Below are 14454 nucleotides of genomic sequence, written 5' to 3'. Positions count from 1 at the left end.
AGAAGTCTTCACGGCGTAGAGAAAATTGTCACAGAATGGTCGGAAAAACGTTGGATTTCTGTCAAATTAGATGGAAAAATGTGTAATTAGGCGTAATTAACACTTAAGATCCCCTAAAGAGGTATAATTTGGGTATCGATTTAGCCACGGGAACGGTGTGACGTCACATCCACCAGAAGTCGTCACGGCATAGTGTCCTCGGCTTTCGCCCCTCAGCACTCATGTTGCCAAAGTGTCCTCGCAATTTTTGAAGACCACGGTGCGAACAGCACAGACGAACAGAGCGCTGAACTTGGAACTCGCCTCTATAGTCTCAAATTTGTCGTGCGTACACGGGGTGTGTCGTTTATTTCAATACAAATTATTTTTTAAAAGCTATATTGGCAACTTAACTGGGGCTAGGAATAGGGCTACCTAGCCAGGCGGTTGCCGCATTTAAATTTGAAAATATAAATCGTTTGTCTACCTAAGACGTTCAGATTGCCGTTTCATTCCTGCTTTTAGGCCAAACCTGGATTGAGTAAAGTGAAGTGCCTTCTATATGTCACGCGAGAAACGATATGAAGAAATCGCTGAGACGTGAAACATACAAATCTGATCGTAAGTATGTACGAAGATGAGCAATTCCTTGCCTGATACGGTGAACGACGGGTGCTGACGCGTACGTTTTTGTTTTCAGAATTTTTGCAGCCTTCATAGGGAGGGACACCAAGTAGGCCAGTCACCCAGCTCAGTAATATTTGCTGTGAATTCTAATTTTAGCTTTGTAGGCGTGTGCCATTTTGAAAACTGGCCCGCAGGATGCGCAGTGATAATTTTCTTAGCGCTGAGTTTACCTTTATTGCCTCGTTGTTGCCCAGTTTCCAGAGGTAATTAAGAACATATTGTGCATTGTTTGAGACCGTCCTAGTTATACCACCGCTGATGCCCTTCACCACCGCGGTTGCTTTCTGTTTCATAGACTGGATTTTGTGCGTAGTTCATTATCAAGTATACAAACCTCAGTCAAAGTATACAAACCTCAGTCAATGAAACCCCGCGAACCTTCAACGATCGAGACAGACATCCTTCGCAATATACTCCCAACTTGTCCGTATACCACTTCAGTGGGCACCGCACATAGCACACTCCCACTTGAAGTCTCCTTATGTTGCCCACGGGCATCATATCGACGCAATGGATGCGTGGAGCCAGCGTTCACAGGCTGCACGGTACGGGGTTGCTGCACGCAATTAATTAAAGTGCGTAGCGTAGATAATCGTTCGCGAATCTTTGGGTCCGCTATCAGCCGGCGTTCTCCGAGGTGGTTCATCCATTTTACCACCGGCGACGGGTCTCCGTCCGGCATCCCTTCCACCACCGCTGCCACGAGGATGCTCCGCCTCCTCTGGGAGGGGAAAAACAAACAGGTTAGCCGGAGATACGCCCGCTCCATACACCGTCCGGTGGGAGAGAACAGTCTACATCCCCCGTCCGAAGCCTCCACCCAAGCGTCAGCGCCGGGGTCCGCTGAGAGATCCAGGCGCTTGACCCCGGCGCATGACCCACGATGAAGCTGAGAAGAGGGCGCTATTGTGCTCACGAGAAACAGGTGCCAACGGAGCGGAGGTAATGTCGATGTTACATCAGCGAAGGTTGTTACGTTCGCTCTACTTAGGCATAAGCAATGGCAATACATAGAGCTGTATGTGTCGTTTAATGTTTAGCAGCTGAACGTGGGCTACTAATGACGCCGTAGTGTAGAAACTCTCCGGATTTATGTCCCCTTCCTCAGGTTCTTTAACGTGCTCTGACATTGCAGAAAAGATGGACTTTCTCAGATCTCGCTTTCATCGGAATGCCTGACAGTCGGGACATGATACCGAGACCTTTGAACCATCAGCCCAACGCCAAAGCCAAGGAACCACCGCTCTGAGCGTATGCGGCAATTATGCGCGGAACCCAAGGTTACGTTGATACTTTTCGACGGAAATAACCTATACTTAACGTTAAGAAATGTTATAACCCGCTTAAAACAAACGTGTCTTTTAAGAACTGAAAGATGACAGGAGAGGGCCTCACAAATACTTCTTCTAGAAGCAATCTTGGATGAAAAGGAATGCTTCCCTTAAAAAAATAGGAGAAATATCTCTGCTTGACTGGTTCGCTCGTTCTTTAGAGTGGCAACGTCAGTTGTGACCTCAAAATTTTCCAGCCGAGTGGTCAGAGCAGACGTCCGCTCTGTAGATAATCATACATCCTTCGGGAGACTTAATGCACATCCATCTAACGCCACTCGACGCCTTATAACGTGCGCTTGGTTGGGTGAGCCTGAGTGCAGACGAAGAATAACGAGGAGTACGCTGGAAGGGTAGAGAGGGGGAGGTGCCGGCACCTGTCGACCTCCTTGGGAGTTGATTAACGAGCCTCATTAATAAATTGACGCGGTTCCGTCAGCTCAAGGAGTAATCAGGCGAAACACAAAACGCGTAGGACGCAGCGGATGAGGAACTGTAGCAATTAGAGCTCACAGCTCGAAGTTGTCGTTCATTGGGTGGCGAGAAAAAAACAACAACTAGAAGTAGACCCGGACGGGCGGCAGAACCAGTGAGATAGCCAACATAAAGAAGGCCCGTGGCTTAGTTAGGGGCCGAGAAATGTTAAATTTCCACGCATGCTTCAGGTTGAAATTAGCTATTAGCGATTACAGGAACCTAATATACAAGGCCCAAGAAATGCGATTAGCGAAAAGAAGCACGAAAGATAGCGTGGCTTCCGGCTTCGTTGAAAATTTCATTGTATTAATAATGATCAGTCAATTATAGGCGCTCCGTCGCTTTCCTTATATTGCGGTTTTTGGCCGCCGTGGTCCTGCGTCACGAATTACCCGGCGAAAAGTTCTATGCATCGCTTTAATAGAGCTCGAAAAATCCACCTGATTGCGCGATAGCTACGCGTCCATGGCCAGGGACGATGCTTTGCATGGCGTAGCGATGACGCCACAATGATTGCTAGAAAACACTTGTACGCACGTTTAGTGACGGAATCGCCGACCGAAAACGAAGTGACCTTTCATAAAATGCCCGAGGCGACTTAGTACAATGTTCAAAATTTTTTCACTGATGCAGGGAGCGGGCATTACCTTGCGGGGAATAATTCTGATGTTGAAAATTGAACTGCTTGTAGAAATCATATTAACTGTAGCCCCGAAAATAGTGAATATTAACATCTGTTTGTACCACAACGAAACGGATGCCAAACTTGGTGAAAGCAATCAGTAACGCGAGAAAACGTGCCATAAAAGTTTCATTACAATGTGGCAACCTTGCGAAACTCCCGGACCTGCCCTTTAACTCTCCCGCACAGCACATGGGAATTGTATTTCACGGAGTTGCACATGGACGTTTCCCCGCTGCCAAGATTTCATCTGTGAGTCAGTCTGTCATTCAGTCGTCCATATATATGAATTGTTTATATCAATAATTGATTATAGATAAATAATTCATTAGTCAGTGCGTTTATTTATTCCGCAATAAAAGATTAAGATAGGAGGGTGCCAAAAAAGTGGAAGTGTTGTGTTGACAAGCTTGCAGCCTCCTATTCATATAGCTACAACTGCTGTGTGCAGTACAATGAATAAAATAACAACTTTATAAAATAGCAAGCGAATATACAACTCCGTTGTGTCGAACCTACCGGACCTAAGCAGTAACCTACGGCCCTTCATTGCGACTACTGAAAACGATTAAGAACAGAGTAAATAATAGTGGACTATCTCACTCTGAGTGGATACCTGAACCGCGTCGTGTGTGCAGAAATGCAAGCGCGTGCAAGCGTGGGATGTGCAACCCATTTGTTCTCGTCACTGTGGTGTCACCATGCACACTGGGACGTTCGTGGCTTCTGCGCTTCGTAGGGGAATGCCCGGAACAATCCAGCAATGGTGTTCAACGCCGTAACCAAACATCTCCTTAATTAGAGCAAAAAATCTATTTCAGGCCCTTTTACCCTGCTGAAGCTTAAAACTCGACCAGTTTGGCAGAATTTCGACAATTTTGGTTTTTAAATTTCTCTGAAACCACGTAAAAATTCTCGTTTCGCCAAATTTGCCACACAAGCACGCTGAAAAGAAAAATACAATTGAAAACTGTCTGAAAGGAACATCACTGCAGTCTTACCCGGTGACAAAGAACAAAGCAATGGTACACAAACCGCATGTCACAAGGTCTTGTTCAACGCTAAGCCTTTAGCCAATTGTTCCCAGGTGTTGGGACTCTGGAAACCTCAGCAGTCATGCAGGTATTGCGGAATCAGCGCCATGACGCGGTTCATTCCTATGGTAGCGTTCACAATGCTAAAATGTGGCCTCCAAGATTGGGTGATCAGGCAGTGCTCAAGGAGGCTTAGCAGACCCCATCTGGATGCCCGATCTCGGAGGTCATGGCTCATACGTAACTCTCGCTCCTCTCATCTGCCGAAGTAGAGCTCCTTTATTCGCTGTCGTCACCAGTGGTAGAAAGGTAACTTTCTCATTCTGTATGACGCGACGGTCATGGAGTTAATATACTGATCTCGTGCTGCTTACCCCCTAGTGAAGATCTGTGTTGCATCTTCTGACGGATATAGCTATAACTTCATAAATTACAGCTCCGCACAGCTCAGCGCCATCGCTAGCTCTTAGCGGTGTCACACTATCATTTGTTTCGTAGGAATAATCGCGCAAGTACTGAATATTCGTAAAAGTATTCGATTCATTATCGATTTTGGTCTATCATTGTTCGATTCGAGTTCGATTCTTTGTTTAGCTGCGCTTTCGTATTCCATTCGGTAAAATGCTGCACTATAGGTATGCTATTTAGTTTCGAAAAAATACTATTCGGACACCCTAATAAAATTGCTTTCAGTCTTTCTGTTAACTCAGAGAGCTTCTATTTCTCGCATCTTCTTGGGGTTGGGCGCGAATTACTCGACACGTTTTAAATAAATCTGCATATTTTAAATTTTAGTCTTCGTTACTCACGCTATTGTATGGATTACACTATGTTTCTGTATTATTCTGGAAACAAAAAAAAATGAAAAAAATTTGACCAAAACTTTCTTGTCACTTCGGCCGAAACGAAGTATACCTCACGAGCATCTGAAAGTAATTAACCTAGTGCCGGCAAAAGGCTTCTATAGGAGCTTTCTTTACACGATCGCAACGCGGCCGTTCAGAGCGAACCATCGCTTTCATCCTTATGACTAACGATTCAAACAATGAGAACTCAAAGGTGCTCGCCTTTATTCTGTTCACTTCTTGATTGGTATAAAGACACAGCGAGTGCCATGTCTTCTGAGCTGCATGTGTGGCAGTGCCTTAATGTCTTCTAATCTGAGCCACTGGCTTCCCTTTAACTACGTGGCGCTCGTCACAAAAAGTAAGAACAGGATGCAATAAAAGAAGAAAATGAAAACCATCAGAATGACGTCAAGTGGGCTAACAAAAACAGCAATACAACAGTGAGGAACAAACGGCGGAGAACAGACAATCATGGCACCTGGGAGACTAATCAGCCATGACCCCCTGAGCGTGAAGTTAGTGCGCATTGCGTCCGGCAGAGGCACGCTTGCACAGCGGCGCACGGTCACGCAGTCGGTCCGAAAGTAAGTGCAGTCTAGCTCCAAACCGCCGTACGAAAATGGCCATCGGAGAGGGACCCCGTCAGAGGGACGGCAGCTACAGAAAGAAAACGAAGAACTCAGAACTCAGGCGAAGATGTTAATGAGCACGCGAGCTGGAACACGACGTCGACCGGGGCAGGGCTGCTAAGACAGGGCTTCCCATCACTGCAGCTGCCCTCGCCTCTAAACAACCCCTCTCGCCATCTTTGAGCCCCACAAGCGTCTTCCTTCGTTCGCGCTCTTCCAAAAGAAAGCCGTCGCGCACGCCTCTGCTGCGTTTGCTGCGTCTGCAAGGAGACTCACAGGGGCTGGGTACAGGGATGGCATTATTACACGCGACGAAACAGCAAGCAACGACAACACATACACGGTGGGGAGCTCCAACAATTCATGACGCCGAGGTCTTGCGCAGCTCCGCTCCGGAGCTGAAGAGAAAACAAAACCGCCACCATCGCCACCGCTAGCGAACAACCCGCATAAACGAAAGGGCCGAGCTGCGGAAGAAAGGACGACGACGCCACGTCGAGGGGCGAGTGTCTCAAAAGTCAGGAGGGGAAAGAAGAAGGCAGATGAGAGAGAGAGAGAGAGAAAGCAGGCGCTGAGCCGGGCAACAAAAACCTAGGGAGTGAGAAAAAAGAAACGAAGAAAAAAAGAGCACGCACGAGAAATAAAGGAAGAGGGGGAAGGGAGGGGGCGAATTCGGAGGCTGGGGCCTCAAAAAAAAAAAAAAAAAAGCCACGTGGACAACCTGCAATTTTCGCGATGATGAATTTGGTAATGAGAGACGGGGGCGCGAATTCGATGAGGCTCTCCGGTGTTTGCTGGTCGTTTTTCTCTCTTTCTCTCTTTCTTCCTCCTCCCGTCGCTGCCTTCTGACGCGGCTCCCTTTATTTATTTATTAGCTTATTATTCCTTGGTCTCCTGATCCCTCGCCAGCGCATTCGTCTCAGGTATTCATGCGAACGGAGGTGGAGGGGGTATTGGGAGGACTCCGCAAGCGCGCTGAGCTCCTCAGGAGCAGACGAAAATACTGCAGCAGCCGACTCTAAATGTGGGTCCCATTACACAAAACCCCGTACTGAAAGCGTACATGGCACTCGCAGTCACATCGCGGAGAGGCCGCTAACGATTGAGGGAAGGGAACGGTGGAAAGACGGCTTCCGTGCAGGGCAACTGTTCGGACGCGATGAAAAAGCGTCGTAAATTAGAACGTGAGCGAGCCGTGGACGCAGTGTAATTTTGACAGGCTTCCCAGAGTGTTTATATATTGCATGCAGGCCAAATCTCTTAGCGTGGCTAGATTTATCTCGCGCTGATTTCCCCGTGACACTTGATGGAGTTCAAAACGGCTGCCGATTTTGGTCTCTCATATCTACAGCGACAGCTGAAGATTAGATGGCTGCGGTGATCGGAACCATGAAAGCGGGTATTAAAACCGGGCAGCTTGCATCAGTTCTTTCATGACTGGTGTGCTGTGTTCCTGAGGCTTGCTGTATTTTGTGCGGTTTTAGAGGCTCCGTGAAGAGTGAATTTCTTGGTTGTAAATCGTACTCGGCAACCAGCCCTTTAAAACATTTCTTTAGACTGTCTTTAGACGGTCCACAGGCTTTTGTCGATAAATTCTATAAACTTTCGATAGACAAATACTGCAGACTAGTCTATAAAAAAATCTCATAGCCAGCCTAAAGACAATATACAGATATATCTGCATACACGTTTAGACGATATTGTCTGTGAGTAGAGTGAAGTAGAGTGAAATAGATATCTCTAGGAAAGCAGAAATTGCGAGGACACTTTGGCAATTAAAGTGTTGAGAGGCGAAAGCCGAGGAGACTATGCCATGGCGACTTACGGTGGATGTAAGTGCAATACGGATGTAATACGGTGGATGTAAGTGCAATACGGTGGATGTAAGTGCAATACGACTTACGGTGGATGTAAGTGCAATGCAACACACACCAGTTGCAGATTAAACGCCAGATTCGTTCCTCGTTACACACGGTAACGTCACACCGTTCACGTGGCTATATCGACGTCCGCGCTATTTGGACTCAATTTCGACATTCTTGCCTATAATTAATTAACTAATTAATCTACAGTCATCAAACTTGGCTTCCAGGTTCATTTTTTCCTTTTCTATCTGAAGCAATCATTTGTTTTCTTCTATCTTTTTTAGTTCCCGAGATAAACGCGCGTGACACGCTTTGTTAACGGACGACAGTATGACCCATTAAAGGCTTTCCCTCTAATGGAGTCTGTAAGAAGTCTATAGAAAGTCTACTGACCTTAACTCACCTCCTCACTGATATATGGCAGAGCAATTTGGGCCAGTGTTCATACGCCAAAGGATTCGGAGCAAGCAGTCCACCCGCAGAAAAACGGTAACGGGGGATTCACTCCACAGGCAGAATAACTTATGACTGGCTTGCGTACGGAGTGCCTCGTGACGGCATGTCATAGATTCATGGCAATAGATTCCCAACCACGGCCGATGCCGACGAAAAGAGCGGATCGGCAGCCAGCGACTTCGAATACCAAGCAGGCTCGTTCGCTGTCCACAGTACTGGTATCAGAGTGTTTTCCCCAAGTTACTGTTAACCACGATAACCTGAAAGAATGCGAACGTTTAATTAATTCTTCTACTGGCTGAAAGCATACATGTTAGTGTATTTGTCTATTAGGTAGAGATGAAAAAAAGAAACGATTTTTTATTCCTCTGGAGCTTTACTCAACGTCGATGCAGGCAGCTCGGACCGTGAGAAACACTGCTCACGTGAATCCGCTTCCCGATGGCGGTCACTCCATCAACTCAATCACGAGCAGCTTTTCGTGAGCCCATCTTTCATCAACATGCAACTGCCTCTTATAGTGGTTACTTTGTGCTGGGGTCAGCACTTTTGTTTACTTCTATCTCTAAGACGTTGAGCGCAAGGGTGGTACGCCTTGCTACGCGCAGTTATATCATGATCAATTCTTGACGTGCTTTTCCAAGTTTGTGTCGGTGAGGTATAAGTGCCCATTGTCCACATATTGAGTGGTAAGCACGACACAACAGGAATGTAGAAAACAGCGAACATCCTGTTTTATTTTCGGATGTACTCCTGCGCAAAAGTGGAGAGACCGCGCGAATGCAAGGAACTGCGCGCGGGCGCTTTCTCAATGTACAGCGCCTGTTTTCAAATATCCATAGGGTGCCTCACCAAATATGTTAGCCTGTTTGCCCGCACACTTCTGCCAGGCGCACCTCTTACACAAAAAAATCGCAATCACCGCAATTCGCGTGGTCTCTCCAATTTTGAGCGTGACTGTACACGTTTCAGCGTCAACGGTACGTTGAGGAGAAATTTCGACCTCGAAAGGAAGACTTTCAATAGGTTATTCGGGCAAGATTTAAGCGCGATCACAGCAGCACGACGGCTTCATACATTCTGTGCGCAGCTTTGATTTGTGTGGCTGGGTTCCCAAAGAGTGCAGCTGTTATGCAGATGGGTTGTCCTATGCTGAACACGAATAGCAAAAATAAAAGGTGAAAAAAGGCTCATTTATACGGCCTGTCTTCCAGCTCTTGCCTGCTCTTATGATTCCAGCGTAAGAAATGTAAAGCTGCTGAGTGCTGTGAGAGTTCGAAATAGAGTGGCTTTTTTTTATTTTTTGTACAGATGTCTTACCTTTTCTGCCGCAGTGAATGCGCCTGGAAGACCCGAGTTCGTGCCGATTTGCATCGATTAAACCTACATTAAAAAGCTCCGTCCATGCGAAGAGCTATTTAAAGCGGCTACTGGAAGATCGTCTTTTATTGCGATGTCGTCATGGTGATTTGGCGAACCGTTCTCACACAAACGCATCCCAGTGTCATGGACGACACCTTCAGGTATAGACACCGGGCTCTTCAGTCCACCACACCATTATCCTTGATGATCGCATTGACAGCAACTGCTCCAGCAGTTGGAATGAACTTTGCCTGGCCGTCAGGTACGATGACGGAATATTACTATGATCTGCTGCACGCCTCTTCACGAACACAGGAAAAAGTTTATTGGTGCCTAGAAAAAATAGCCTTTCAGTTATCTTTCCTTTTCAAGACTTTATCAATCAACACAAATTTATATTAATTGATATGTAATATGTAGAAAAATGTTCATTTGCAGCATTTATTTGAAATGTTCATAATGTTTGAATGGCTCAGTACGTAGAACAGTAATAACTAAGGTTAAATGCAGTTTGGTTTCTTCACGACAGCCCTGTTATCTTCTGTTCGAAAGTTGAACTCTCTTTAATTGCAACATTATAACCGGTGCCGTATTTCTGCCTGTGAACCTAACACCAGACCCGGTGACATTTCGCTATGCCATCGACTCCGCCAAGCACATTAAGTGAATACGTTTGCTGTTAAATAGCACGCATCCTGTACGCAGTTGTGACGAAAAAGACTTCAGGAAGCTGCTTATTTCCATCACATAAAAGGGGGAGCCCCCGTCAAGAGTATACAGCACAAGGAGTTTGCTTCTAAGCTGTTTAGCGAGGCTCGCTAGCATATCTAGCAGTCCAAAGTTTGGGAGGATTGAGGATGTGAAGCGATTCCTCTTTCGAGAGGATGCTGATTGGCTCAGGATGCATGATTGGCAGACTGCTAGCTCGCGCCACCGCGATGCCCTTTTACAGCGTTAGCAATTACCAGATGTTACCTCGATTTTACAGCATCGTTGGCGTCCTCACCTGCACAAATCACCTACCACTCTGATTGATCGGCACACAGTGACGCCATGCGTGACGTCACTACAGCGCACAATGGCAATACGAAGGAGAAGAAGAAAAGAAAAGCAACTCCCACTGCCCCCCGTATCGAGTACACCCCTCATTTATCCCCGACCTGAACCCCATTTTCCGAAAATACTTCCGTCGCCCGCGTCAGATAACGCTTAAAATCAGCGTTAAGAACTCGTCAACGTCCTCTGAATTAATTTTTCTAATCCTGATTGAATCTAAATACTAGCGATGTCTTCAGGCGGCGAATGTGAAGCATATTTCCGGTAAGCTGCAAGAAAAAATAAACACGGGAGTACTGATTTTGACTCAGAGGTGAATCTAAGTCTACTTGAACGAGAATCTTGACCACAGAACCGACGACAAAAAAAAAGTTTTTGACTGACAGAAGGCACAGAAAAGAATGTGAGAACGTTTTTATTTCTTGCGCGGTTCCTCGGTATGGTGACAACCTGAAGCCGGTCACACAGGATTAGCAGTCCTCCGGGAAGATTGACTGTACAAGGCTAACGAAGTGGTGCGCTATAAAGCTTTAGAGCATATGTGTTTCAAGTTACAGTTGCTTGAAGGTGAAAAACACTTCAGCTTGGCGCCATTTTGCGGCAACAGCGGGATGCATTGTAAACTACGCCATTCAGTTCAAAGCGTGATGCTCATCAGCGTGTGATTTGATCTCGATGTAAAGTGCAGTAAGGAGAGCATTAGTGGACGCGCTTCAGGAACGCTTAGGCAAGGATTTGCAAATACAAATATTTTCTCTTTATTTAATCAGTCATGATTAAGCATAAAAAGAAGCGTGAGCGGCATCAGCGCTCCTCTTCCTTGCTCTGCGCTCTACATGACTCTATGTAGGAGAGAGAGATTAAACTTTATTTCAACGCAGCGGAAATAATGAGCGAAGAAAAGACTTTTTTTGGCCTGCTGGGTTTAGTGGAGTTTCTTTGGAATAGCCCTACAAGCTTTCATACGTCGACAAGGTTTCACGTGGAAGCATGAAAATCGCAACAAGTTAAAAAAGGAATCTGACGCTGCTTTCTTAGAGCAACTTATTGCACTGTGACGTTCCACAGGACATTCAGAGCCTTTGATAAATCACATTAGTTCAACTTCAGGCATGCTCTGGTTCAATATGGGTAACGGAAACGTAGATATTGCTAAGCTGAAACAGAATGTACACTGACTTGGCGAGGAGTACGTAGTGTGTGCGTGGACGACGGACAACTAAGGAAGTGTTTCCTTTTGACAGAAGAGTGCATCGTCTAAGTACGGCTAAATAAAAATTCTCATTGCTGCCGATTACAAGCTAAAACGCATTGTTTTCAATTAAAAAAAAAGGTATTCAGCAGCACTTTGCAAGCCGGCGATGAAATGCCAATAACGCAGCCCGGTAAAATGGAAGTGGAAGTAGTGTATATATTTTTCTTTTGCTAGAAAACTCTCAAAACTGTTCTTTTGCCAAAAATTCAACGGCAAATATTAGACAAGAAATACACACGTTTGTACGAGTGCCACTTGAGAATACGTATATATTGACTTCTTGGATCTAACTTGCTCATGATGCAGATAAGTAACAGCACTACGTTTCCTGGCCTGTCCATAAAGTGCAGCGTTAAGCCCGCAAAGAATAAGTGAGACAACAATAAAAAATAGTGAACCAATTTATTCATTACATTAAGAAAAAAAAAACGTCAGGAGCAAGGAGAGCAGCAAATTGTGTCGCCGCAAGTCTAGTGCAATGCTTTTAGGTCACACTAAATTTAGAGTCTTGCCTCAGGAAGCCCTTGAAGGCATTTGCAGCGTAGGTGGCGTAGCCGCCTGCGAGACTTGGCGCACTGCACTTGAGTCGGTCAGCCAAGATAAATCAACATCTGTTCTTTGTTTCTTTGCGGCGGCGAATAGGTCGTGACTTAGCTCTGGTACAAAGTTCGGGCTTTGCTTGAGTGACATATTCTGTAAGATCACCTTGACGGGCGCTACATGCTCATTGCGTGTAATATTTAAGCACGGGTCACCGTGTTGTACGCACTGTTTCAGAATGCCTAAAACCAACTCGTTCTGCCTGGCAGTTGTGGATGGCAACTGCTGAACAACTGAAAGCACGAACTTCTCCGTGTCCCTTATTTTGTTACCGAGATGCTTGAAGGACGAGTTGTACGTATCCAGAAGGCGTTCGGCGAGCACCGTTTTGATATCTGGCCTCTTCTCACTTTCGTAGGCACTGTATAGTTGTGAGAGTACGGGCTGCCCATTCCCAGATGGATCATCATTAGAACGTCCTGTATTCTTCAAAAGGGGCTTTTTCTCAATGAGGGACATGGGCTTTTCGAGCCAGTCTTTAAGATAACGGAGCTCAGACGGAGAACTTGCAGAAAGGTAATCGTGTGATTTAGGCTTTAACAGACTGGAGCTACGTTTCCAGCGCCTTATGGATATTGAGTCGATGTAGTTGTCCTTAAGTGTCAGGATGAACCTGGTCACCTGGCTCTTCAGGTCCTTGGGCAAGCCGAAACCGTCCCGAATACCGACATTGCACAGAGCAAAGATGAGGTTGTGGATGTCACTGGAGCTGAGCTTCTGGCACTCGTGGGCGTCGCACATAAGCGCGAGTTTGAGCAGACGTATCCTCTCTTCGGTTTTTAGCGAGATTCTCTTGCTGTGGACAAGCTTTAAAAGAGCGATGAAAGACCGTACAGCTGGCTGTGGTAGCTTGCCGCCGCCCATCTTCCAGACCTCTTCCAGGTCGTCAAGCCTGAGCTTGCGCTCGGCCTTGGCGACTTTCCGCACCTCTGCAAAATACTTGCCGAAAAGCAAGGCTTTCTCTTCGTCCGAAATAGTAGGCTCGCGTAGCTCTTCCAAGAAGACGTCGTAGTCGCCCATCTTGTAGTAGACCATCTCATCGCCATCTTCGTCTTCTTCCGGTTGCAAGTTGAGTGCCTTTGCAATATCAAGCATCAGCCACTTTTTTTCGTGAGCCTTCTGAGGGAAGTATCTGTCAACGAGCATATCAATTGTGTCCATCACATTTTCTGGCACCTCTTCACATAAAATACCTGCACACGGTGATTCTTCTACCTTTGTTCTGTTTCGGTCCGCATAGAGAAGATGGACCAAATGTTCCATGTCGGGACATGAAAGTTCGCTGGCGACACTTTCGGAAATTGATATCATGTAAATGTTTTCAGACAGAAGCTTTGTTATAATGTCCTTGTGGTCGACGGCACAGAGGAAAACACCGACGGCGCTCACAACCACATGGTGAGCTATTCTTGTGCCATGTGATTTCAAGTAATGGGCTACTTCGTAAGCGACCTTGATCCTTTCTGAAGGAGCCAAGTATTTGCACGAGGACTTCAGATCCTTTAGGGCAAGTAGAATGATACTATATGCCTCATGAGTTCCTACCGTTGTTGCTTTAATCAAGAAAACATGCAGAACAGTTGCATTAACTTTGAAAATCTTCAAGTCTCTTCTAATAATCGTCAACAGGATCCTGATTTCGTCAGTTTCTGGATTAATCAAATCTGGTGGAAAAGTTGTGCTGATCATCTCTTGCGGTCCAGTAATGCCAGAGACGTGAAGCGGCAAAGATGGCGTTGTTAAGGCACTCTCACCGGGAATAGGTCCAGAAGGCACTGATGCCCCAGGGCCCTCGGTAGCAGGCGTGAATGGGGGTCCGGGTGGCGACTGAATTTCAGTGGTGGGCGTTACAGAAAAGATTGATGGCTGAGTTGTCGCCACATGCAGTTCTAATGGAGGAGACCCACCTGTCTCAGTCTTTGTCTCGACATCGACTGCGCCAGACAGAGTCGGCATCACACCACTTGAAAGCGGAGGTGTACCAGGCATGAAAGAGGACTCAGTTTTTGGTTCGCCAGAAATGCCATGTGGATACGCTGGAGATGATAACTCTGGGAACGAAGCGGGAGTAGCTGGTGCTGTTTCAGACACCGGGAACCCACCTGGTAGAGTGCGTGTTTCTACAGTACGGGGCAGCGGAGTACCGGTTGTTATCTCTGGAATTGAAACTCCCAAGGTGACCGCAGGAGCTTC

General features: G+C 46.4%; 1 protein-coding gene across 1 annotated transcript in view; it reads right to left on the bottom strand.

Moving 5' to 3' along the window:
- Positions 1 to 12098: 12098 nt before the first annotated feature.
- LOC149335018 (uncharacterized) overlaps positions 12099 to 14454 on the bottom strand; it is a 97340-nt gene continuing 94984 nt past the window's right edge. The window contains exon 22 of the mRNA XM_089553695.1: positions 12099 to 14450. Coding sequence (XP_089409821.1) covers positions 12175 to 14450 — 2276 coding nt within the window. The 3' untranslated portion in view covers positions 12099 to 12174. The remainder of the gene's footprint in view (positions 14451 to 14454) is intronic.

Source organism: Amblyomma mixtum, chromosome 7 (genome assembly GCF_055824585.1).
Source record: "Amblyomma mixtum isolate Tamu chromosome 7, ASM5582458v1, whole genome shotgun sequence".
In the NCBI taxonomy this organism is placed as follows: domain Eukaryota; kingdom Metazoa; phylum Arthropoda; class Arachnida; order Ixodida; family Ixodidae; genus Amblyomma; species Amblyomma mixtum.
The sequence above is the reverse complement of the archived record's forward strand: the minus strand, read 5'-3'. Positions and strand labels throughout refer to the sequence as shown.